We start from the raw sequence: 24,506 nt of genomic DNA, 5'->3' as shown, positions 1-24,506 counted from the left end.
AGCCCTGCCTGAGTCTGTAAAAGGAGGGGACTGCTGCAAGCAGAGTAAAAACGACCATGTGAAAAAAAAAAAAAAAAAAAAAAAAAAACAACTCTTTTCCTCCTCTGTTTCTTCAGTGTATGCATTCCTGCTGGTATGTACCTGAAAAGAGATGGCCACATTCCTGGGGAGAGGGCTTTGGGTCTGTGTAGGTATGTGTATGTGTGTTCCTCTGTGCGTAGGTGTTTGCAATGCCAATACGAGCATAACGGTTTTTGTGCTGCTCTGGGGCGTGGAGGGTGCCAGAGCTGTTTTTGAAGAAAGGCAAGAAAAGGAAGTTCTTATTCATTGCAAATGGTTCCTTTTTTATTACTAATATTCTATTCTATTTATTTATTTATTTTTAAGGGGAATATACAGCTTTTCAAAGGTGCTACTGACAGCTGTGGAAGAAGGCCTGTCTTTATTCAGTGTGTGCAACATTTCATGTAGCCCCTTGCATCAGAGTGGCCCCAGAACAAACATGGTGGCAGCACTGTGCACCTGGGATGGAAGGCTACAGTACAGGACATGCAAGGTAGTCTTGCATTGGCTATGTGGCATGCACTGGATATGCAATGATCTGTCCCATCCCCACCTGCAGATAAGGTATATTTAACTGTAGGGGTTACTGCATCTTATGGTCAGGAAGCAATTTGGTCGTTACTGGCCTCTTTCAGCTGTTACTGACCTCTACCTGCACTAACTTTGGGGTGCAAATATCTTTTTGTTAGAAGTTGGACTGTGGGAACTACTTGTGTGTGAATTGCAAGGCATCCAAAAGCCTTCAAGCCACTGCTGACTTGGTTATATTGAATTTTCTGTGACCGTGCTAGTCTTTCCCCATTTTTCTTCTTCCAGACATGATTGATGAGGCACAATCTTGATGAATTCCAAGCCATAAGAAAGGCAGAAAGCAGAAGTAATACTGTGTGGTGATGTTTGTTTGCTTCTTTGTTTTCAAGAAAGGATATAAAGTGTCTTGAATCAACAATAGTTTGGCAATTGGTCCAGGTGCATGTACCTGAGCACTAATGTTATTTTCAGAGAGAACAGAAGTACCGTGTGATTTTGGGTCAGGGTGGAAGATGAAAAGAGAACCCCTTTGGACATGAAACTCTGGTTGGCATCTGCATTTGGATGCTGGAAGAGCTGCTACCAGCACGCCGGGCTGGCTGCCCTGGCATGGCTGGGATTACTTTGCTGCTACATGCCGTTGCTCAGCGTAAGAACAAGGCACTTACAAGAAGGTGGCTTTTTGTGGCGATATGCAGGTCACAGTTCCCTTTCTCTAATGCTATTCACTGCTGCCTGTGCTGCCTCTGTTTATACTCTTCTAGTGCATGATAAACATCAGGGCATGACAGCCTAAAGATAATAACATTTTAAAGTTCAGATACCTCTAACTCCTCTGCAAACATCCGGCAAAAAGCCACTTCTCTTTTACCCACAAAAACTTGGTGAAACTAGAAGTCTGGCTATCTAGCACACTCTGGTTTGGGAGGTGAAAGTTAATAAAATATTTCCTCTCTTTTCTATAACCAGGGCAAGCTGAAGTGCATAAAAATGGTTGCCTGCCAGTCCACCGCAGGAGGAAAATAGTCTGGCATTGTGTCACTGGAGTGCAGACAGTCAGGAGAGCCAGAAGGTTTGTCGTCAGGAACCCTCGCACGTACTCTGGGGCGGCAGCTCAAGTTTTTAAGTTACACGTACATATTGCACAACTTCTGAAGACAAGAAGTCCTCCAGATGATGCAAGCCAAGTGAGTGATATGTTCTGAGGATGCCAGTGTAAATTTACCCTTTTACACCTGAGGAGCTGACTGGTTTAAGCTGCCATCTCAGAAGCTGTGTGAGTTAGCCCGCACTGTGTGTGCTGTGCTGTTCTGTTTGCCCAGAGCCAAGTGAGGCTGTCTGAATAAGGCTTGTGAATCTCTACAGTGCCCTGCATTCATGGCTGAGACTGCAGCAAGAGCCATATGCCTCATTTTTAAAATTGGCCTAGGCTCCAAAATACAAGGGTGCTTTATAAGATTTTCTGGCTTCCTGATCTTCCTCTCCTTCTTGAACTTTCTTTCTCAGACTTAGATTCCCTCCTTCATCCCCACCATTGCGCCCAAACAAATACTCTGGTTAGACCTACGTGGGCAAGTGAGGGTGCCTGCCCCAACGGCAGCTCTCATGAGTAGAGCAGCCCTTCCACCTCCTCTGAATGGCATGACAGCCCCTGGCTGGTGCATTAGCACATGCACCAGAATAGTGTTTCTCCTGTCAGAGGAAAAGACGTCAAGCTTATAACTGAAGGAAAAAGCTATCTAAAGGTGATAAGAGTATAAGAGATGTTACTGAAGTTCTATATTTGAAATCAGTTACGTATGTGTGTGGTAACCCAAATGATGGGCGGACTGCACTTTCCCATTACCATAATTACATTTCCTTTCATAGCTAGGGTTGGGGACGCATCCAGACATTACAGAACACATCAGTAGATTTAGTGTGGCTTACTCAGTCTCCATTTATCAGACTATGTCCCAATTATGTCACATTTAGGAAGCAGAATAATTTTCTGGTTATAGCACACAAAATTTGTGGCATACTAATCCTAGTCATCCTACTGTATGACCTTGGAGAAGTTGTTTTACTTCTCTTTGATGGTAAAAAATTAACTTGCCTCATGGATGGATTTTAGTACCGTGCCAAGTTAAAAAAAAGTCTGAATCTAAAGTTAGCCTTCTAAATCCATATTTAGGGGCTAAATGGGGTGATTTGTTTTCCACAACCCTGAGCACCCAGCAACTGTCTCCCACTGAGGCCAGCTGGAGATTTTGGGTGTTCATCAGTCTGAAACATGAAGCAAAAGAAGAGCAAAGGCAGCTGCCTGTGTGCACGTGAAAAGAAGCTCACTGATGTGGTGTGAGGCAGGAGCAGCAGTCTGTCTTTACTGGTTGGTTGTCACAGTGATGGTGGTGGGGAGAGGCAGGTGGGATTAATCTCACTATTTTTGCAGTCTGGAGGTGGGATGTCTGCCGTAGGCTGGTTGTTCACAATCCTTTTAGAGGACCCCTTGGTTCAGCTGATGCAGAGCAGCTCTCGGTGGAGGCAGATGAGCATTCCCCAGTGTGCCATTCTGTCCACCTATCTGGTCACAGGATGAGTTGTCCTCCAGAGATGGTCAGCTCTGCCCACTGAGCGTAGAGTTTCATATATGCTTAGACAGCTTGTTCAGGCTCTGCTGACTGTAAAGGCAGTGGGTGACTTATAGTGCATTAGGTAAGTCCATGTGTGTTGCAGAGCTTTTTGTGGCTGCAGAGAATGGCAAAAACCTACCACAAGCCTGAGAAGGTTGGTTATGAAAGTTATGATCAAGTGAAAGCAGGGAGAAATACTTGAGACTTGCAAGGAAAAAGAAATATAAACCTTACTGTAATCAATGAAAACCTATTCCGTATTGATGGGATGGTTTGTTTCCACTGGACAGCTTTGTTCTTCAGGGCAGTATTTGAGGAGGAAGATTAATTTTCCCACGGGAGAAATAAGCTTTGAATAAGTCAGCTAAAATGGATTGTTCTTATGTGCACTGCACATCTATAGGAGAAACAGAAGACGTTTACATGCTCCCTGAGGAGGAACCATGACAAGCAGACAATTAACCAATTCCTCCAGATCCCCCGATTTAAAGAACCACGTAATGGCTTAATTGAGTTGAGTTGCTGAGAGAGCAGCACTGCACTGAGATTCGTGCTGTGAAGTGCACGATTCCCAGAGGCATCCATCAGGTTTTAAAGAATTGACTTTCCATGCTAATTGACCCAGATGTGCTTGATTTTACCTCACAATCTCCGCTTCATTCAATTACTGGTAAAGAGAAGGGAATGAGAAAAAAAGGCTCAATTTATCTCATGTACTATATTAAAAGGAAGCTTTCCTAAAGCAACATTTTGTAGTGCTGAAGAAATTGTTCAGCCTGAACTGGAGCAGCATTTATGCCACTTTTTTTTTTTTTTTTTAATTTTATTATTATTTCCCAAATGACCGAGCATGTATTTTGTAAGGAGTAAAGAATATTTGTTAAGCCACTCTGCTTGGTAAGGGAAATGTAGGCATCATCAGCAGAAGAATGAGTGCGGTACAGATGGATGGACGGTGTGTGACCTGCCTGGCCAGGCAGCGTTCAGAAGCACAGCGGGAAGTCGGAGCGTTCTCATGGCTGGAGGCAGAGCTGGCCCGCCTGATCCATCGGTGCACGAAGGAAATCACACAGTTTAGCTATTTTCAGCTTTAAGAAGGCAAGGAGCCAAGTTGGAGGAATAGGCTTTGCAATGTGAATGAGCAGCTGAACTCTTCCATGTCCCAGGACAGTAGGCACCCCATTTTCACAAGCTTTTTTCACCTTTTATGTATGTGTAAACATCCCTGGAGCACACGGAGTAATTAGCACAACACTGGGCTTTCCAGTGCATTCTGTGTGTGTGTGTGTTTGTGCAGGACCCCCTTTTTTGTTCCTTGTCAGTTCACAAGCATTAATTCATTTATAAATCAAGTATCTTTTTGTGGTAGGGACTGAGTTCACCTCTCTAGCAGCATTCCTGGAATACCACCGGAGGCTTTCTTTCATAAAGAAGTGTGCTCTCTACCTGGTTAATGATTTCAGACTTACCTCAAACAGTGCCAGCAAGAGAGGTGTTGAGTAGCTTCTGTGTATTCATATTTAAACAGGCTGTGTAACATTGAAATTAGCTTGCACCATTGTTAGGGGAGTAGAATTTAGTTCCCGGTGCTTGTGACTAGCCATATTTTGTACCAACCAGTCAAGTTATGGAGCTCTGCTCTGAAGCAAAGGTGTTTAAGACATTTAATTCTTTGTTAAAAATTTTATGCCATATATGGTCAGCTGTGGTGTTTTGCCTTTTTTTTTTTTTTTTTTTTTTTTTTTTTGTGTGTGTGTGTGTGTGTGTGTTGTTGCTGTTGTTTTTTTCTTTCCTCTTGAGAAGGCTCTCCTCCAAACTGCTGAATCATGCTGCAACCTTAGACATGATGATTTTTCAGAATTTGAATCATAGCTGAGCTCTCTGAATATCAAGCTGTGAAGCCACACATGGGCTCAGCCATTTGGCAGCCACCGAGTACAGCTTTGGCAGTGTCATATTCACAATCCAGATGTTGGATGGTTCAGCCACCACATGTGGCATTTTAGAGAATAAAGCAACAACATGACTAAAAATTGCAATTTACTCTTAAATACCATGGTTTGTACTGTTCTCTATGCTTTAGTCCGGATATTAAGAACCAGACTGCTTTATGCATGGGTCAGTATCCCACCATACAAGAACTCCTCACCTAACAAGCCTGCATGCAGTGAGAAACTTCTTTTGCTGTACAAACTGTTTTTGTCTTGCATTGCAAGGTCCCCCATGAGAAGCTGTCCCAGTTGGGCCCACTTCTGAAGTCAGTTATAGGCTTTGACATGTGCAGGATTAACAAAAAGCATCATGACCCAGTGGAACCAGCACTAAAAGTCAGGGTAGTACGTGGGATTTGTAAATGCAGTAGGATCATGTTGTATTCATGTTCTGCTCTGGCCTTGCAGGCTGCAGTGATGAATGCCTTAGCAATACCTGGGAAAGTTAGAGACAACCTTCATTAAAACAGGATTCTTCTTCTAAGCTATGCTTCTGCACACCCAGTCAGTTGAGCTGCTTCCCGCAAGTGCTTCATTTTAAATAATGTTCTGTATTCAGATGGTGTGTTTTGAACATGCTGAACATTTGTGCATGTGAAAAAAGAAACTGAGTCTTGACAGTTCCATTCCTGTATCAACAATTCTTTATGACCACAAAACAGTCTGTGAAAACAGCTACTGCTGTTTTGCTGGGCATTTGAAAGAAAGATCTTTATTCTTTCATAGTGAGCACTAAATCTGGGCAGGAATAAACAATGAATCACCTAGGTCAAATTACTTTCTTATGTCTGCAGAAAACACGGTGCCTTTTTTTTTTTTTTTTTTTTTTTTTGAGGGTAACTGAGACACATAGTAGCAAAGAAAGTGCTCATTAATTTGATCTAATGTATTTAAGCTAAATCTTAAACTTGAGACCTATGGAGAAAAGAAATCAGGGAATACATATAAAACCCATTTACACAATGCAAGAATGTTCCTGTGAATACTGAAGGACTGATAATTTTACTGTGCCTGTTATGCTAAAACCACACCTTGATGCCTTGCTGAAAGAAGATAATATATCCGACAGTTTTCTGTGCATACCAGCCAGTTAAACTGAGCTGTTTTGCGTGAAGAAGTAGCACTGAAACGGAGGAGGACTGGTGCTGGAGTATGAGATACATCATACATGTGCAGAAGGGAACTTGTCTGTGTCGATCTCAGTGCCAAGTGGATAGATAGGAGACTCAAAGGGGAATATTGTCCCAAAAGGAAGAAGATATTTAGAGACAAGGAGAGGCTCTGTTGGAAGCAAAAGGGCTTCCTTGGGTCCATGACATAACAAGGAGAGCAGAAAAAAAAAAGTATGAAAGAACCAAGATAACTTTTTTTTTTTTTTTTTTTTTTTTGTCTTGTTTTGTATTTCTGCAGCTGTGTGAAACTGAGTTCCTTGAAGGAGAACATCAAATGAACAAAGCAGCATGAGTCCTTGAAAAAGAATAAAATGGCTGGAAGAAGAAAAATCCCAGGCAAATAATATCATTAGAGAATTCAGTGGCAGCAAATTTAACTGGCCAAATAATCTAGAAAATTTGGAATATATATATTTTTTTCAAGGAACAGATATGTATAGTCATTATCTAAGTAAAAGATAGCATGTTTTGCACTGTTCTAGGCAATTCCCATTTTTTTTCCAGTGCAATCAGCTACTTAAGTGCTGATATACTGAGAAGAGCGGAAAGGGTCTAACTTTCAATGAACACTTCAGTACTAAAAGTGAGAACTAAAAGGAAGGAGGCACTATGAAGAATCATAGCAGCAAAGGATCTGGCCCACAGGTTCTTGAAGGTTCTTCAGTCTTAAGATGGGAGAAGACTAGCTCAGTCAAAGTTCAAGTCAGAAAACTCCGCTCTCATTGGTTGTAACTGTAAAAAATGCTAAAGCAGCTGTTATGATGTACTATGGTGTATTAATTATTATTTCTGTCTTATCTACAAGTCCAGCCAAGAATGAAATTGCTGAAGATAATCTCAGTTGTTGAGTCGCACAGTATTTTGGTCCTGGTTCTGACTGAAGAAAGTCAGGTCAGAGACTGACTGGTGTATTGACAGTTTACTTTGAGTTTAATAGTGTAAAATAGAATTATTTTGCTTTTGCATACTGAAAGATGATGCTCCCAGGATGAAGTCAGAGTAAAATGGATGTGGTAATTCTATGCAAATGAAATATATTCCATAAGTTTTATTAAAAGAATTCAAAAGAAAATAGAGGAAGTTTTTAAAAGCAGAGGTTTTTGCTTCTTGGGAACCAAGCCAACTGTAATGGAAGCAGATGCTTACATGGAGTCCAGTACTTACCACTTAAAACATCCAAATGGCAATGCAGCAACATGCTTGCTGTGTTCCTGGAATTATGAGATACACATGAAATGCTTTTAAAATGTTTAAATTAGTCAAAGATTTAGTCATACTGAGTGCAAAGAAATCTGTATGGTAGATCATCTCTGCCTACATTTCTGAGCTATTAAGTAACTTAGATACTGTTAATCCTTTCCTGCATTTTATTTCTACAACATAAGAGTCTCATACTAGAGATACTGGATGTCTTGCCTCAAATGTTTCATAATATGTAATTCCTGCAGATTTATGTGTGTGCTTGCAGAGAGATGACATCACCATTTATACTGTTGAAAGGGGAAAATGTCATTATGCAGACACCTTGTGTCATTTTAAAGCAGACAGGAAGACAATAGTATTGTTCAAATGTAGAGTTCAGAAACAATAGAACTGCATATCTAATATGTGCTGAAGTTTTAAGTCTACACACATCTTTAGTGGAAATCCTAGGAATAACCTCAATTTCCTTCAGCTCAGTGACTGATGGACACCTGGTGCAACACAGGATTTAGCAAGAAGGTTTATTCAGTAAGTAGTGATTGCCAAGTACTAGCCAGGTACTTCAGTTTAAATACCTTTTGAAGGGTATTTAATAATTTGTCATCTGTACTACAAATTCCAAAACCTACAGTATGTTTGGAAGAAAATCAGACATATTTAAGGGACAGAGAATTATACAGAAGCCTTGGAAAACCTTGAAACAACATTCCTCCCTTCCCGAATTAACAACCAAATTAGCAAATTGATTTTGTTACCCCAAGGTAAGCAAATGTGTACTGAAAATGCTTAGCTGCACAATGGAATTGAAGTGCCACAGGTTTTTGTATCCTGGCAGGGAGGAGAGCACCGGGAGAGGATAATTAAAACTCTTCAGCCCCTTGTGTTACATGTGAAGAAAACATCCGTAGGGGATATGTTATTTCAGTGACTGCTGTATATACGTATATATCTGTATTTCTGGAAATGAGGTAGTGTTCTTCTTACTGCTAGGTGTACTGGGTCTGGCTGGGATGTTAACTTTCCCTGCAGCAGCCCATACAGTGCTGCGCTCTGCACTTGTAGCTAGAACAGCAGTGGTATCACACCGGTGTTGTGTCTGCTGCTGAGAAGTGCTGGCACAGCATCAGGACTCTCTCCAACCCTCCTAGGGGGTGGGCAAAAAAAGTGGGAAAGAAACATCAGCAGGGCAGCTGACCTAAACCACCCGAAGGGATATTCCATACCATATGATGTCACACTCAACAATAAAAGGTGGAAAATGGAAGAAGAGGGGAGGGGTGGGCTCTCATTGTGAAAATGTCCTCCTCCCGAACACTGGCTACATGCACTGAGGCCCTGCTTCAAGGATGTGGTCAAGCATCGCTCATTTGTAGGAAGCAGAGAGTAATTTCTTTCCTCTGCACTTGTTTTGTTTTGTTATTCCCTTTCCCCCCTCCCTCCTCCCCTTTCCCTTTTACCCCTTTAGCTGAATTGTTTAATTAATAATAATATTTCCTTAATATTTTTTTCCTCTTTAATTAATTTATCCTTATCTCAACCCGTGAGTTGTTCTTTCCTTTACTTCTTCCCCTCCTCATTTGAGGAGGGGGAGTAAGAGGCCGGTTGTGGTGTTCAGCTGCCCAGCACGGTAAAAGCACCACACTAGGATAAACCACAGAACAATTATTCTATACACCCCAGGATAGTTTGGATCTTAGTTATTTCTTAGTTTTGTACTTGCTTTGTAAAACAAAATCTAAAGTCATTGTTTTGGTTTGTTTTGTTGAACTGATTGAACTAAATTTAGGTTTTGAAAACCTAAATTTAATTCCATTATTGCTTATCACTGCTTGGATTAGATATGAGTCACCACCTAACGATTTCTCCCTTCCATTACCAGAACAATAAGAGGTATCTTTTTTAGCATTTGGACCTGAGAAAGCCTTAGTTGTCCCAAATCTCAGTCACCCAGTGAGATCTTATCAAGCCTCTGGTTTTGTTTTCCTTGATGCTTGGACTCACTACATAAAGGTTTTAAATGACAGCTCCATGTATTTCTTCAGGAACTGGATGTAAATAAAGAAATCGAGGAATGGCAAGCTTACATTCTGTGAGATTAGAGTCACTGAGTATAGAAACAATGGCCAGAAAAATGAGAGGAATAAGGAAAGTTAATAGAGTTGTGAGAGACAGGCATTAACTTTTCTAAACCATTGAAAATGATGAAGATTTTTTCTGGATCGGTATTCCCTCATGCAGGTAACCAGAACATAAACTGCACAGATTCATTTCTAGAAACATGGAAAAAAATTCCAAAAAAAATTATCTGGGAAATAGATTGTCTTTTTCAAGATGCACATTCTTGCTGCATTAAACCAAAAGAGCTTGCCAGGCAAGCACATGATTTTCTTTTACATAGATGTTGCAAGAATAATTTCAAATACTCTTGTACTAATTCTTTTTCTGTAGGCCCTTCAGGAAGATAGTTATTGGTTGCTTTCCAATATATTGATGGCAAAACAGGCTTTTGAAGAAAATGAAATCAAGAACTTTCTCCTTTCTTCCTGCTAGAATACAACTAAAGTTTATTAAGGACATCAGCAGCAAAAATTGTCTGAAAAGAAAAGGCTATTACTTCAAAGGAAAATGAAATGTAAGTAAATAACAAAAACACAGATATAACTGTAAATGTTACAGCTGCTTGCCTAGCTTCTTCATCTCACCACGCAAGCTGTGGTTTTGTCTACATTGTTTGTGACTTTTGAGTGGAAAAGGGTAGGAATTACATTCTTTATTCTTTTTAATGTCAGCGGGCAATCACCTTCAGGACAACTTTCATAAATTACTCTATGTGCTTGAGAGCAGCAAATCTTTTCCCCATACAGAGGACCTATACTGCATGCTGCACTGATGAACCTCCTGGATTTGTAGGGAAGTTGCTTTCCCTCATGGTATTTTCAAAAAGTTCTAAGCCATTAGTACAAATGAATCCAGCAGAAGGGAAATGGCATAAAATCTTTAATTTCTACTCAGAGAGCCTGTTTATCTAGTATGGATAGTATCATCATCATGCATGAGTAGTGCATGGGTGAGTATCCATCATGCATGGGTGAGTGTCACCATCATGCATTCTAGGCATGGGCTTACGTTTGGGCCAAGAGTCTGTAGCCCATTTCCCTTCCTTTTTCCCCGTAGCACTTGCTGTTCAGATCATGTGAGGCTTGCACTGTTCTCCTACCTCCTAATACCGCTTGCAGCTGCATGCAGCCTTTCATGTCTCCTTCAGCTTGGAGTCGTAGGTCTGCTGGAAAATCCAGCCACGAGACACTTTAAGTAGCAGCTTGATCTTTGTCAGTGAGATCGACTCAATTTAGATGCATACCGTTGAGAGGTCAAATCTGGACTGGAATATGTTAAGGGCTGTCAGAACATTGTAAGTAGGAAAGACAGACGTTGCAACCAGCAAGTGTTTGATTCCAGCAGAGAGTCTTATAAATGGGGATGTTTAATAGACCGTGGAGAAGTTAAAAGGGAGGATTAGACAACTGGTGGGGTCAAGTGCACTTAAGTAATCATAAATGCATAGAGTAGAGCTGTAATTAAAAACGCTCCTTCGCTCTCTCGGTTGGCATTGGCGTTGGAGCTGTGCCTAGTACAGACATAGTCTTAGTTTCAAGGGGCTTCTCTTATTGGTCCAGATCATATGAAAGCTTTAAAACTTATGTATGTGCTTAAACTTACAAAGATGGGGGAGAAAATGCCTGAATCATTAAGACTCTTTAATAATCAAATTTTACCACATTCTACTCTGAAGTTAAGGTGTTTGTGATAGCTGTCTGGAAAGCAAAACTTTCCAAAAAACATTCAATTTTTATTTTGCCATGTGTAAAAGAGTCTATTTTTAATAACTATTTTTATTAAATATGTAAGATGAAGAGCTTTGATAATACTTATCTGAAAAATTTTGATACAATTGTCTGAGAAAACTGTAAGCAACTTTTATTTTTAAAATAAAAGGGGCATTTTATACAAAAAATGTTTCTCAGCTATTTTTACTATCCGTAGCAAACACACAAGAGTTATGTAACTCCATTAAATGCTTAGAATAATATTTCCAATGCACACTTTGCTTGTTAAGTTAATGGACTGTTTTCTTACGCACCAGGATAGAATCACATGATGAAATTTGAACTGATGGCTTTAGGCCTTCATTCTCTTTGATTACTTATTTGGGTCAGGCATTTAGAAAGAAGATAAATATAATACAAAAAATATTGACCTTCTCTTTGAAAACATGTATTTAAACAAGGATGTGAGTTGCTGCTTTGCGCTTTGTGATGTGCTTCTAGCTAAGTTCAAGTTCAGATTTACCTATAATTTCTAGTGACAGGAAGTTTATAAATGTCCCGTTCACAGCAGTGGTGGAAATGTATGAGGCTGAAGTCTGAAAATACTAAAAGAAGAGGCAGGAAAGGGCTATCTGCCTGCTAATAAAAGGATTGTCCAGAATATGATACTCATGTGACCCAAAATAGCACTTCTGTTTCTCTCTTATTATTTATCTTTTTTTTTTTTTTTTTTATTTGGCATAAAAATATCAGCTGGGATCTGGCTTCTTAAAAGCTCTTTTTAAAAGAAAAAAAGTGATCTTTCTTCCTAAAAAGTCCTGGCCCTTCACGTTCCTTCTACAAGCTTCAGCTGTGTTGAGAGTAAGAAAATAGCTTACCCTGCTGTCCTAGCAAAAGTTTTCAGGAAACAGAAGTTAGAATGGGATATGGTGTTTATATGGAAACTGCTAGAGTTACAATGGAGCTTGCTTAGCATCAGTAAAACTGTTAAAGTTTAAATAACATTGTATTACTAAGATTTTTAAACTTTTTTTTTTTTTTTTTTTTTTTTTAATAGAAAAGGCAAATGACCACTCAGAAACACTGAGACTGCATTGGACAACACATGAAATGCCTCACAAAAGTACCAGAGGCTGGTATGGATTACAGAAAGAGAAGGTAGAATTGCCCTCCTACGGTCTTTGCAGGCCGCATCTTCTAGTGTTTGGGACAAATGTCTGCTAGGCCATAGGTCTAGAAAGGTTTGGAAACCCTCCAGAACTCATTTGCTGGAGATCGTTAGTGACATTTCAGGTATTTTAGCATGAAGCTCTCCAGTGATTTGTGTAAATCCTGAATGCTGTCTTCCTGCCTGGATATTAAAAGCCTGCATTTCTTGCCATTAAAATGTACAGAATGCAGTTGTTCTGGTATTCTGGGGATATGTTCTTTTAGTACCCTGTATCCTGAGATTGGGCAAAACATGAAAGCAAAATCATAAGGAGCTGTATTTCTGCCTGGTTCTTAGTAAGATAATAGAGAGTCTCAGGATAAACATAAGCTGCTTTGTTACTTACTTTCTTAACGTTGTTTTCTGTGTTTTGTGCATTCTGAACAGTGCAGGCAGGAAAACAGAAAACAGTCTTTCCTCTTGAAATACTTAAAATTTCACTGAAAGCACATCTCCATGCCTTTTCAGCCCTGCAGAAACATGTCTAAGTTTGTACAGCACTGAACAGAACAAGACCTCAGCCCATGACTGTCGATTTCAGGCCCTGCTGCAGTACAAATAATCGTCAGTAGTTTGTTGTGAGAAAGCAGATACGTTCTCAATCAGTGATACCCTGAGAAATGCAGGCAAGGTTTCAAAACAGAAATTAGAGTCGGAGCCCGCCCAGGCTGTTGGAACTTTGCTCTGCTTCCTTTGAACCGCTCCCCTTCCATCGGGGAGGAAATGCATGGCACGTACTGAGCATACACTCATGGGGCTGCTTGACCTGCCACTTCTGCTGTGTTTGTGCGAGTGGAAAGAAAACTTCACACTTTAAGGTATCCTTTGTTTGCCTGCTGCATTGTCACAAGAAGTTTCTTTTCAGCAGCAAAGAGTTGTGCTCAGGACTGGAATCCAAGTAAGTAAGTGCTGGAATCCATCCATAATAAACTGGGGTGTCTAGGAGAAAGATATTTCAATGAAAAGCAATCCAAATTGTTTTCAGAGGTAGAAAGAAAACATGCGGTTACATCCAGGTGAAAGCACTGTCACATCCCCTATGTGTGCTGTCTGTGCAGCTGCTGTTCCCTGCTCAGCACTGGGGTGGAAGCTGTTGGGTTGCTGTGCACCCAGCTGGGCTCAGTGCCACCCTAACAAGCTGCCCCCTGCATGTGGGCAGAGGCTGCACAAGACGCCAGCCTCTCCAGAGGAGCTGAACTGTGTCCTTGTGAGCAGAAAACCTGCTGCCTTCCTCTTTGTGTTGTGGGGAGGCGGCTGCTGGAGGCTGTGCCTGCAGCACCGTGCCAGGCTTCAAGTCTGAGCAGCTGGGCTGAGTCTGCCAAGGGAAGATTTTACATCTTGTTGCCTGAAGACAAGCATTCTAGCAACAGTTAAAATGGTTGAACAGCTTGTCCATTAGAAAAGTTTTTTTTGTTTTGTTTTGTTTTGTTTTCCACAGTCACTTCCCAGTCTTGGACATCCAGTCACTAGTTCCTGCAGAGATCCAGTGCTGGCACGAGAGACTTCTGAAGCATTAGGCTGCCCTGTGTGCTTGGCACCAAATTCAGACAATTTTGGGAACAGTTCAGATCTTCTGGAGGCTGGTGGTTTCTTTTTTCTTTCTTTCTTTCTTTCTTTCTTTTTTTTTTTTATTTCTTTTTTTTCTTTCTTTCTTTTTTTTTTTTTTTTTTTCTGTATTTCTTTCCATAAGAAAGTGTTTCTATTTTAAGAACTTGGCCCAATTTTTGGAACCCAGTGGTCTGAGCTTTACTGTTGTTGTTTTTCCTCTCTTCAATCAAAATGAAGTGGTTCTGGCCAATCTGAGCTGAGCGATAGTGCTGGTTCTATTAAAGTTATTCTCGAGGAGGTTTTGTGAGTGCACGAGTGTGTGTGTGCGCATGGAAAGTTTCTCTCAATTTCCTGGAATAAAAGGGGTCTTTGATGCCTCTAAATGCTTAGTGCTTTTAAGTGTCTCTGTTAAGGCTGATTTTATTGAACACTGAAGGGAAGCAGGCCTAAAATATGATATGTCATCAAAGTGATTTTCATATTTGAGGCTCATCTACTCAGTCTCTAGTTTTCTTTCTTGCTGCAGGTGTATACCACGGTGTTCAAATGGGTAATAAATTTGTCTTCAGCCTATATAGATACAAAACACCCCATTTTAACACCTGTGGAACATCTGAGAGCATAGCAAACTGACAACTAGAGCAGTGATTGAAACCAAATATTCCTGCTGTCTTGTGGCTACAGTGTGTATACATGCCTTGCACACCCAAGTTAGCCTCTGGGTAAAAGAAGGGTTGCTGCCTCTGCATGGTGCTATGCTTAAGCCAGCTGGCTTTTTTAGCTGTGCTGCTTCCAGAGCCCAAGGGATTATGGTGAGCTTGGAGGGCTGCCCCTCTTCATACTCTATACATAAAGTACAAATTGTCACTTTGAGAGAATCTATCCTTCTGTTACACAGGGTGTCCAAGTGGATGGGAGGACAAGTGCCTGTAACCTGCTGTTTGGGAACTTTCCAAAGAAACAGGGAAGGGCAGAGCCCATTTCTCCCACTTTTGAAGGACCATGGTGGGTAGTAATCAGCTACTTCCAACCTAAGTGCAAATGTTCACCATGCCACTGGAGACTGTCCTGTCATAAATTTTGCAAAGCATGGCCAGGAATCTGTGCTCTCTGTTGTAATTTAGGCTGTTTTCCTACAGACTGGGACTTTGGTTTGAGGACAGGAAGGTACATTACAATAATTCTGAATGCAAAACTTGGGCCACCGAGGATAGAGTTAAAATTTATGCATGCCCTCAGAGTTTCCTTGTATGCAAGCTGGAGAGGCTTGCTGCTTGGTGTTGGTCTCGGCAGCGCAGAGAATGGATGTGGTTCCCTGTAGGCATGCCCTGCGCAGTGCCTGGTATGTAACAGCACAGCATCACAGGGCTGGATGCTGGCTTCCTCAACACCGGGCATCCCTAAAGTGTTGCCTCTGAATCTTTCTGGAACTAGACTTTGCTGTTTCTAATGAGTATAGACTCAAGGCTTTCCTCCTAGGACTTAAGGGCATCCAAAAGATCCCAGTGTATTGCTTAAACATTTGAATGCTCTCATCAAAACACCAATGAACTGGCAAACTGCTTCCACATGAAAGCCTAGCCACAGGTCTTCAATCCTATGGAGAAAAGGGGTCCATATGGAGTCTAGCATTCCCTGGGTCAGAAGCATCTCAGGTTCTTTCTGCCTTCTGACTCTGGATTCTGGAAGTTCAGAAATGTGTAAATCTCAAAAGAAACCTTATTTTCCCTTGATTTCCATTTTGTTTTTCTTAGACAGTCATGGCATTTTTAATTTTTTAATATCAGCTTGAATGTAATAGAAATTCAAAAAACTTTCATTCTGTTGCTTTTTTATTTTTACTGTTTTCACACTAACTTGCCTGCCTACTTTCTAACCATACAATGTGCACCTAGAAAAGAAACCTAGACTAATTATTGAAGTCTAAAAATATATATATTTTTTAAAGGAGTGGAAGTGCTAGCTTCAGTTTTCTAGGCAAATTTTCATACAAGTAATTACATTCTGTCTACTGCATTCCTCTGCCACTTCAATTGGATATGGTATTCTTCCTCAATTTGTGCCCTACACCTTTGCATAGCATGATAGAGTGCTGTTAAATATTTGTGGTCCAACATCCCAGCAGCGACTTCACTATAGTAGCAGTGATTAAAGTAAGCTACCGGATGAGCTAAAATTAGTAGCATATTCTTGTGGTACTTAGCATCAAGAATTCGTGTTAGTCCAAAACTCTCAGAGTAAGATGTGTTTTTAACCATGACTAGGTAACACAATAACTTCTGACATAAATCAGCAGCACAATTAGCTACGGTTACTTTCAGATGAGGAATGTTTGATGGTGACTTTGGAACAGCAGTATAAGAGGATCACTGTGAGCCATCTGCACTGATACCTTCAACTGTGACCACCGGTTTACAATGGAAGCTGACATGTTATGTTGGTGGGTGAATTAGAGGAGGTTTACTGTGAGCAAAGGAAGAAAATAATCAGGAACGTCCAGCCAGCCAAAAAATCTGGGCAGGGGGAGATGAGGGCTGCTCCCCTGGTGTATTCACAGTGGGTACGAGCTGTTCATAGTGGCTGAAACATGATTAGCTAGAGGTGCATGACCAGTAGCTAATTCCAGGGAACTTTGTGGCTGCTCCCTGATAATCACAGTATTTCACAGCTCTCTGCCAGAAATAAGAGGTGTCGTGTCGTGTCCCGTGTCCGTGTGCCCCCCCCCCCCCCATTTCAGCACATTTGTAATGGCAGAACTGGGACTGGTGAAGCTAGTGTTAGAATGCTAATTGTAGCTTTTCTTTAATTTTACCATGCTAGAGGAAAAAAATATCCCTTAATTTGCATAGTCCTTTTACTGGCAATACTTGGCCTTTAACACGAATGTGTTCAGCTTAAAGAACCAAAACCACCAGTGCTTGCTGCTCCTAAAATTATACCTATTTATTTGATTTCACCCACCCAGACTATTATACCCTGTAGGCTAACACTGTATGTCACAGCCAGGGACACCAGACCTGGTGATCCTGTGGATGTTTTTGGGTCAAGGCTGGGGCTGAGCTGCCTTTAGGACCACCTGCCAACAGGCTACAGAGCTGAGGAAAGCCATCCACTGAAATCCAAAATGTCATGGCTGGTACCAAACCACACCAAATTCCTCTTTTGGGGAAGGGGGAGAACTTTATGGGGAGGAAAGGAAGGCATGGCAAGGCGAGGAAAGGCAAGGCTTGGCAAGGCAAGTCATGACCATCTTATTCTGTGAGTTGTAGATGATTATGTCAAGAATTTACAGTCCAGTCAGGAAATTCAGCTAAACAAATCTAAATATAACCTGATGTGGATGATGGAAAACTAGAATAATGAAGTATCTGACCTTACTCTCTGTGTTTCCTGTAGTGGAAATTTCTTGCTCTCATCACTCAGTAGAGCTGCAATGGCACGACTGGGAAGCAGTTGAAAAGCTTGTTGAAAAGATAGGATAACTGCAGCCTTTGATCTTGTCCTTATTCCACTACCAGTCCCCAGGTTTGTTTAGTATCTGGCTCATTTTGTTTGATACCTGATGGTGTTACGTGCCCAGATTTATGTTTCATTGACGTAAACATTTGCTGCTCCTCCATGCCAGGAAAGAAACAGCAGCAACCATCAGCTTGTGCTTTCAAAAAGGAATCAGGCAAGGGAGGAAGGTGAGGGTTCCACGGGGAAAAGGAAGGAAGGGATCCCAAGTCTGAGCCCTTCAAAATTTTCAAAAGGAACAGAATTCTGATGGTTTTGACTAAAAAATTGTATACTCTCTAAATATTAAAGTCTGAGTGCTACAAGCTCAGTGGCCAGATGGTGGCTGCTTACAGATACTCCTGATTGTTTTCATTTCTTTCTCTTCTTTTTCTCTTTCCTGAAGGAGATGCCAGGGCTCACATTGGCCTTCTCGGTGCATACACTAAGGGCTTCAATAAACAACCCAAAGAATGTTTTTTGGACACAACTATGAGACAGAACATTTTTCTTAAGTGTATATTTAATTCAGAAATGCTGCTGACTTTTTTGTTTAATCTATTCAATTTACACGTTTTCTTTTCTGCTGCTTTGAACTAAAATTCAGGTGCTTGGAAAAATGTCGTGTAGTTAGTGCAGGAAAAACAAGGAAATATATATATTTTGGGGTATTGTTTTCTTGAAATATGCCATACCCTTTACATAGCAAATATTCTGAGTTTGTAAAGTTGCTAAGCTTGTTCTGTGCATCCCAAATTTTTCAGTATTTTCTTGAAAGCCATATGCACTAATGGATTTCACAACTACATTGCTTCACAGTTTCTTCATGTCCCATAAATTAAATGTCTTTTCAAGTTTCCTCAGTTGGGATTTGTGGATTGTAGAAATGTCCTTTAACTACCATTGTCTCTCACTTGACAGGCACCTGGAAAGCAACACAATTTGTTTTGTGAAGAAAGGTAATTTCAGTCCGGAAGTCCATGAATAGCTTTCTGTTTTTTGCATTTACTGCTGCTGAGGACATTCACTATGTTGGGGACCAAAAGTTAGGTACTATTTTGTCCTTGTTGGTGCCTATTTCTTCCTGTCTGGCATGGCCTGTGTTGGTTAGATTTATGTGCATACAGATGGATACAAGTAATCTCTTGGATGACTTGAATTCAAGCAGGAGTAAGTCCTGTGCTCTTCAAATTTTCCAGGTTTCATTTTCACAAGAAACCTCTTTAGGGTGTGGTTTTTGGACCCTGACAACACCCCTGAATGTCCCTGAGACCCAACAGCAGATCCAACCCACAGGCACGCCTGGTGCAGCAGACCTGGGGGCAGCAGCCAGACAAGAGCTCTGCCCCTGCTGCGATGCTCAGATGGGACGACAATGCAGAGACTGAGGCTCAGCCAGGTCCTGAGAGCACTGCTGTCTGCTATGACACCCATCAGCTTCGGGGCCAGCAGGGCAACACCAGACCTGTTTCCTCTTACAGCATCATTTCTCTGGCTTTGGGCATTTCTGTTCCACATATTTCCATATCAGCATTTCTGAAAAATTTACTCTTCTTGTAAAAGGATGAAGCAAGTGGTTCCTCATTCTCTTAACGATGCACCAGCAATGTTTGTTCTGCTGATTTGACTGAAAATCCAATCTTTTCTGGCCCTAACGAAATTGTAATAAAAGCTTGTTTAATAAAGTAGCAGAAAAAATGGTGGGAAAACAGAAGCACACGAAGTACATTTGTAAAGATCCCGTTCCTACAAGGCTACAAGTGACATTATGATCAACAGTGTTACTAGCACACAGAGGAGAGCTGTTCCCCAGTGAAACCAGCAGAAGCCCAGCACTAACTGGTTGGCAGCATTGAGCTTGTGCCCCTGCAGTGGGAGAGGAGACTGGGTCATTGGCTGGTGCTCACAGGGTGCTGGTTGAAAGCACTTCATGGCAGGTGTGGCAGCTATGTCAGGAGGTAAGAGGGCAAGGGGACATGTTGGGGCAGAAGCTCTGCGGATAGCTGGCCAGTCCTTCCAAAGCTCTTCTTTAAAATCTGGCTTTAAAATCTGCATGCTGGAATTGGATCGGTGAACATTTTTTTTGGTTGTTTTCTATCTTGTTGTTATTTTTATTTTGTTTTCAGGCAAGCCTCACATTATTTTCCCGTAAGTTTGACCACTGCATTGATCACTGTTGGTTTAGCAGCAATGCTGAAGCTTTTCAAGGCTGCACTGCTCTGTAGCATCTATCCAGAGCCTGCTCCTTCTGCCCTTGCATCAGGGTCAGCTTTCAGGAGCCCATTTGACTGCTGGCTGTCCTGGCACATGTGTGATGCAAGGCATGGAGTCTTCCCTGGGCAGTGCTAAGCACTGCATCCATATGAATTTTCCCAAGGTGGGATGAGCCTTTTCCAGGCTGGTTGAGCCCGCCTGAGGACAATACCACAATATCATTGCACAAAGGTACTCTTGTGTAGTCATATCAAGACCATAATGTCCTCATGCTTTGCTGAGCTCTGGACTTTTCGGCCCATGAGAGCCATTAGTTGGTTTCTGGCTCCCTGCTGACCAGCATTTAGAGAAAAGTCTCATAGTGGTGTTTTCCCAAGAGATTTCTCCTTCTAAAATATGCTTCAATACAATCTAACAAAACCAGATGAATCATTTTTCTATTGGAAGTACTATCAGATGATACCTGAGAAAATGAATTGACTTGATAATGGCATGGAAATGCTGTTCTTTAAAAATCATCAGTTTACAAAATGGAGCCTGGGGGGAGGAGGAGGGGGGAAAATAAGTTTAGAACTTAATTCCTCCATGCTCAACAACTTCATTTACTGGAAGAATACAACAAATCTCTTGTTTTTGCAGCACAAGGGCTTTATACAGGTAAACACGTTGAGAATTTTGCCTGTAGTGTTTGCCCAGCTAGACCATAAAGAATCCCTGTGAGCAGGGGGAGCTGGTGACACTGCACGGCCCCAAGGATCTCTGCTTTCCTCCTGTGTCCATCTGCCCGAGTGCCAGGCAGTGAGACCGCTGGAGTTGTGCTATTCCTGTGATGTCGTCCAGCACGTTTATTCTGAGTACAGAAGCAGTGGTCTTCCATTTTGCAATTACAGAAACAAGAATATCCTGTCGAGCTTTCTTGCTTTCCTCCCTTCCCTGCTGCCACCGCTTGGTATGGCTGTAGGGAATATAAATGGAACAGGAAATTTGACCGCGTCCAGGATCAATGTCATTAAAGACACGTCTTGTTTTAAAATCTAATTTTATATAACTGCTCCGTTATATAATATGCTTTTGTTTGTCGTCTTGATTTTTATCGACGTAGTGTGCATTCCCCTGGACCTTTTCATGAAGGAATGTTTATACCTGTGGGCAAGTGCTAATGGCAGTGAAAGGCTTGCATTCATGGGAATAGCGTTTAGCAATTCATGGTTGCCAAGGTAAGCAGCAAAGGCATGCCCTCTGCCACTCCACTGCCTCTAAAAGAAACAGTCTCTAAGGTAACAGGCTAGCACCCCTTGAGGCCAAAAATCTTTAGCTTTTTAGACAGAAAAACACATTAAATAATACCAAGAAAAGCATTTTTTTTTTGTCCAGGCATTTTTCCTTCACAACAGAGAAGGGGCTCAAAGTGTTCTATTTTTGGTTCCGCGCAGGAATTTAATTCAGATGCTGCCCAGTGCTTTGTGCGCTCAACACCCCTTTGACAGTTGAGTTTCAGGGGCACATAGGACTAATGAGCCAAGGCATGACTGCAGTTGAAGGCTGGCGTATCCCAGGCCTGTGGCTGTTGTTCAAGTGAATAGGCAATTTCCCTGATTAGCCTGGAATTTGCAGCATTATCTGGACGGTTAGTTGGCGTGAGCCCTTTTTCCAGGATCACAGGCAATGTGGGAGACTGAGTCACCTGAAGAAAAGATCTGCAGAGGCAGTGCTGGCTAGATGCTGCTTGTTATGGGTCAGGAGAATGGGCTTCTCTTCTCCACTTCATTTTGCTCTGAAACCTATTGCCATCTTCCTTTATCTTACTGCAGCAAGAAGGGGAGAAGAAGGTGGGTCACCTTGTTTTCCCAGTGTAAGAGTTTAATTGGAAGAAGAAACAAACACCAGAGGTCTGTTTTAAAAATTGAGTGCAAAGCTGGATCACCTTGCTGATAATCTTGGTGTATCAGAGCAGAGACTCATTCCATATACTGGAAGGCTTGCCTTTATCATCTGCAGGACTTTCGTATGACTCTAACACTGGAGAGTTAGCTGGATGGGGGAAAAAGCAAAAGAAACATTTTCCAACACAATTTTTTTTCTAAGCAACTCGGGTTATTGCAATTGCTTTACAATTATAAAAGTGACAGTTCATGGACTGTAACTGAGTAATACAGGGCATGCTTGTAGTCATATGCAGTTTTGTGTCTGGTAGAGTTCCTGGAGTTGTAGCAAAAGCCTTAGGGCTCTTCATGAGAAGAAAGATGCTTCCTGGAAAACTTTTGCAAGTTGTTCAACTGACTTGATGCTGACATTAATATGTTTTTACTCAGAATAAAGGCAGACTGATAATCAGACCTTACTGTACTTTCAAGCATGGAACACATGCCTCACATTTCTGTGGGTGTTTGGGAATAATAAATCACATGCTACTGAGTTGAGTCCTAACAGTGCAGGGGGGATAACGAGTCACCTACTTTCTATCTGAGAGAAAGAAAACTGCCCTGACTGCGTTCAAAAAGACATGCATCAGAATACACCTTTCCATTTACTTTCACTTCATGTTCTACAGACTAAATAAATGTGGAATAACTACAGACTTTCTAATGTTTCAAAACGTAGTAACACAGAGAACATTAAAGAGGGAAATGAATTTGTTACGCCATCCACCTCAGAAACACCCACAATGTGATAATGTGTTACTATGAAAAAGATGCAAAATTAAGGGCAAGCTAGGAAATACCTAGACATCATGCATGTCTCACTCCTTATTCAAGTCTGAGATGTATAAATGGACTAATGTTTCACTTCAGGTAGGAGATATGTAGCAAGTTGTGAGAAATGACATGTCTTCTAAGGCAGTGTGCGCAGGCACCTAAGCAGCCATTGTGAAACGTACCCCTCTAAGAAACATTATACTGTTCCTGTGGAAAGATAGAACCCTGGGAAAATTAAAAGTAAAAACTGACTGCTCATACTTGACAGTGTGGTTTATAAGGCCTGTCTTTCAACAGCCATAAAACATCTGCATTCCCATGTTAGAAAGATGAAAATTTGCAATTGCCATTTGCTTAACAACTCTTAACTGCAACTGTAAAAATGTACTAGTTTCATCTAACTAACTTGCTATCACATTTGTCCTTCTGTCCTATCTATTACTCTGTATTTTTGCAGATCCTAAGGCATAGTGTTGTGGTGGTTTTACCCTGCTGGGCAGCTGAACTCCACCAAAACTGCTCTCTCACTCTCCCTCCTCAAAGGAAAATGGAGAGAAAATAATATAGAATTGATCTTCAAATATATAAATAAGCTGACTTCTCTGGCTGATCCAACATTCAACAAGGTCATTAGAAAGACTCCTAGCTAAGCAACAGTCTATCCCCTTGGAGCCTCAAGCAGAACTTTTCCTCATAATGTGTTACCTAGATTTCAGTAGCTCATCAATAGATAAAGGACAGAGACTACCTTAATGAGAATTTATTATTATTATTATTGTTATTTTCACATTTGGAGTTTATTCATCCGTTTAGCAAATTTGACTGATGATGGAATTTCAAACAAGCACAATTTTATACAACAGCTGGATACTAGAGTTTTTATAATGTTCTTCCTATAACATTTTAACTTACCCAGTGTCCAAATAGTTTTGTCCCAAAACATTGGCAACTTCACTTTAATTTGTGTTTTCAGTTCAGACACACATCAGAGAGCCCAGACTTCTGTCCAGACCTTATCAAAATGAGTCAAATGTCTTGATACTGCAAAATTGAACTGGAAATAATATAAGACTTTATTGTCATATATCCAATATTTCAGGTTCCAGCTGGCACTACCAAAGCTTCAGCTTTTCTTTTGTAATGTTAACATTTATTTCCATGTCTATCCCAGATCTAGAAGCACAAAAGCATAGAAAAACATTTTTAAAAAAGACCAACCTAATATTTCAGAAAGCAAGGCAAGCTGTGGATAGTACTGATTCTAAGAATAGGCAAAGGTCTTTTATTTCATTTAAACTGTTTTGTCCATCTTCCCCTCAGTGTTTTCCAGGAAACCTCAAGATATTAAAACCTGGACCTATTACATGAACATAGACAAATGTACTGATGTTTAATGATGTATGTATTCACAAAAGAAAAACTGTGAAATGCTTACCAGGGACAGATTTATTGTATTTGGTACATAATAGCAGGTACTCATGAAGTGTTTCTCTCAACCACTGTATTTATTGCTAGACCTAAATTTAACTTCCTTCAGCAGTGTTTCTCTAAAAATGCTGGTATACACCATGGTTTTTGTCTTCTGAAAACAGGACATGTTAAAAAGCTTTAATCCATTTACAGCTAAAATACTGTTTATCTTTCAATCCCAGGGACTATGTATGTGGTTGATAAGGAAACACTAGTCATTTTATCCTTGTGCACTGCCACTTACCCCATCACAAATAATATGTCTGGTTATTATAAATGATTTGCACCTTGTGGTGCTTTCCTGGCATTTGTGCTTCTCAAGATGTCCCTAATTTTTTACCATAATATCATAGTGAAACTGGGATTGGTTTAAAGGTGATGGAAGAACCCTGCCTTACTTTCTGTTAAAACACCACCACCTCCTTTTACTTCTAAACTGAGCACAAGTGATGGGAAGTCACTGAAAGACAGTAA

At 41.0% G+C, this 24,506-nt stretch overlaps 1 protein-coding gene across 6 annotated transcripts; it reads left to right on the top strand.

Moving 5' to 3' along the window:
* Positions 1–21,854, top strand: LOC118165212. 6 transcript variants are annotated; one of them, XM_035323159.1, is made up of 7 exons: positions 1–133; positions 1,068–1,268; positions 1,564–1,785; positions 12,457–12,557; positions 15,056–15,162; positions 18,574–18,611; positions 19,805–21,854. In XM_035323159.1, the coding sequence occupies exons 2-7, from the start codon at positions 1,130–1,132 to the stop codon at positions 19,999–20,001; spliced, it is 804 nt and encodes a 267-aa protein (XP_035179050.1). In that variant the 5' UTR covers positions 1–133; positions 1,068–1,129; the 3' UTR covers positions 20,002–21,854. The 6 variants fall into 6 exon arrangements, 2 of the variants coding, with proteins under 2 accessions (XP_035179050.1, XP_035179051.1); XR_004749914.1 differs by having other exon boundaries at positions 1,068–1,292; positions 1,564–1,727; positions 18,574–21,854; XR_004749913.1 differs by having other exon boundaries at positions 1,068–1,292; positions 1,564–1,727; positions 12,457–13,427; positions 18,574–21,854.
* Positions 21,855–24,506: the final 2,652 nt, after the last annotated feature.

The sequence above is a fragment of the Oxyura jamaicensis genome, chromosome 3 (assembly GCF_011077185.1).
Source record: "Oxyura jamaicensis isolate SHBP4307 breed ruddy duck chromosome 3, BPBGC_Ojam_1.0, whole genome shotgun sequence".
Lineage (NCBI taxonomy): Eukaryota > Metazoa > Chordata > Aves > Anseriformes > Anatidae > Oxyura > Oxyura jamaicensis.
The sequence above is the reverse complement of the archived record's forward strand: the minus strand, read 5'-3'. Positions and strand labels throughout refer to the sequence as shown.

Bases quoted from the DNA above. Each gene is read 5' to 3' on its own strand.
- LOC118165212 (XM_035323159.1), top strand. From the start codon at position 1,130: ATGAAACTCTGGTTGGCATCTGCATTTGGATGCTGGAAGAGCTGCTAC. The intron at 1,786-12,456 runs GTGATATGTTCT...TTTTTTTAATAG, and splicing joins AGATGATGCAAGCCAAGTGA to AAAAGGCAAATGACCACTCA. The intron at 15,163-18,573 runs GTGGGTAGTAAT...CTCACTTGACAG, and splicing joins CCCACTTTTGAAGGACCATG to GCACCTGGAAAGCAACACAA.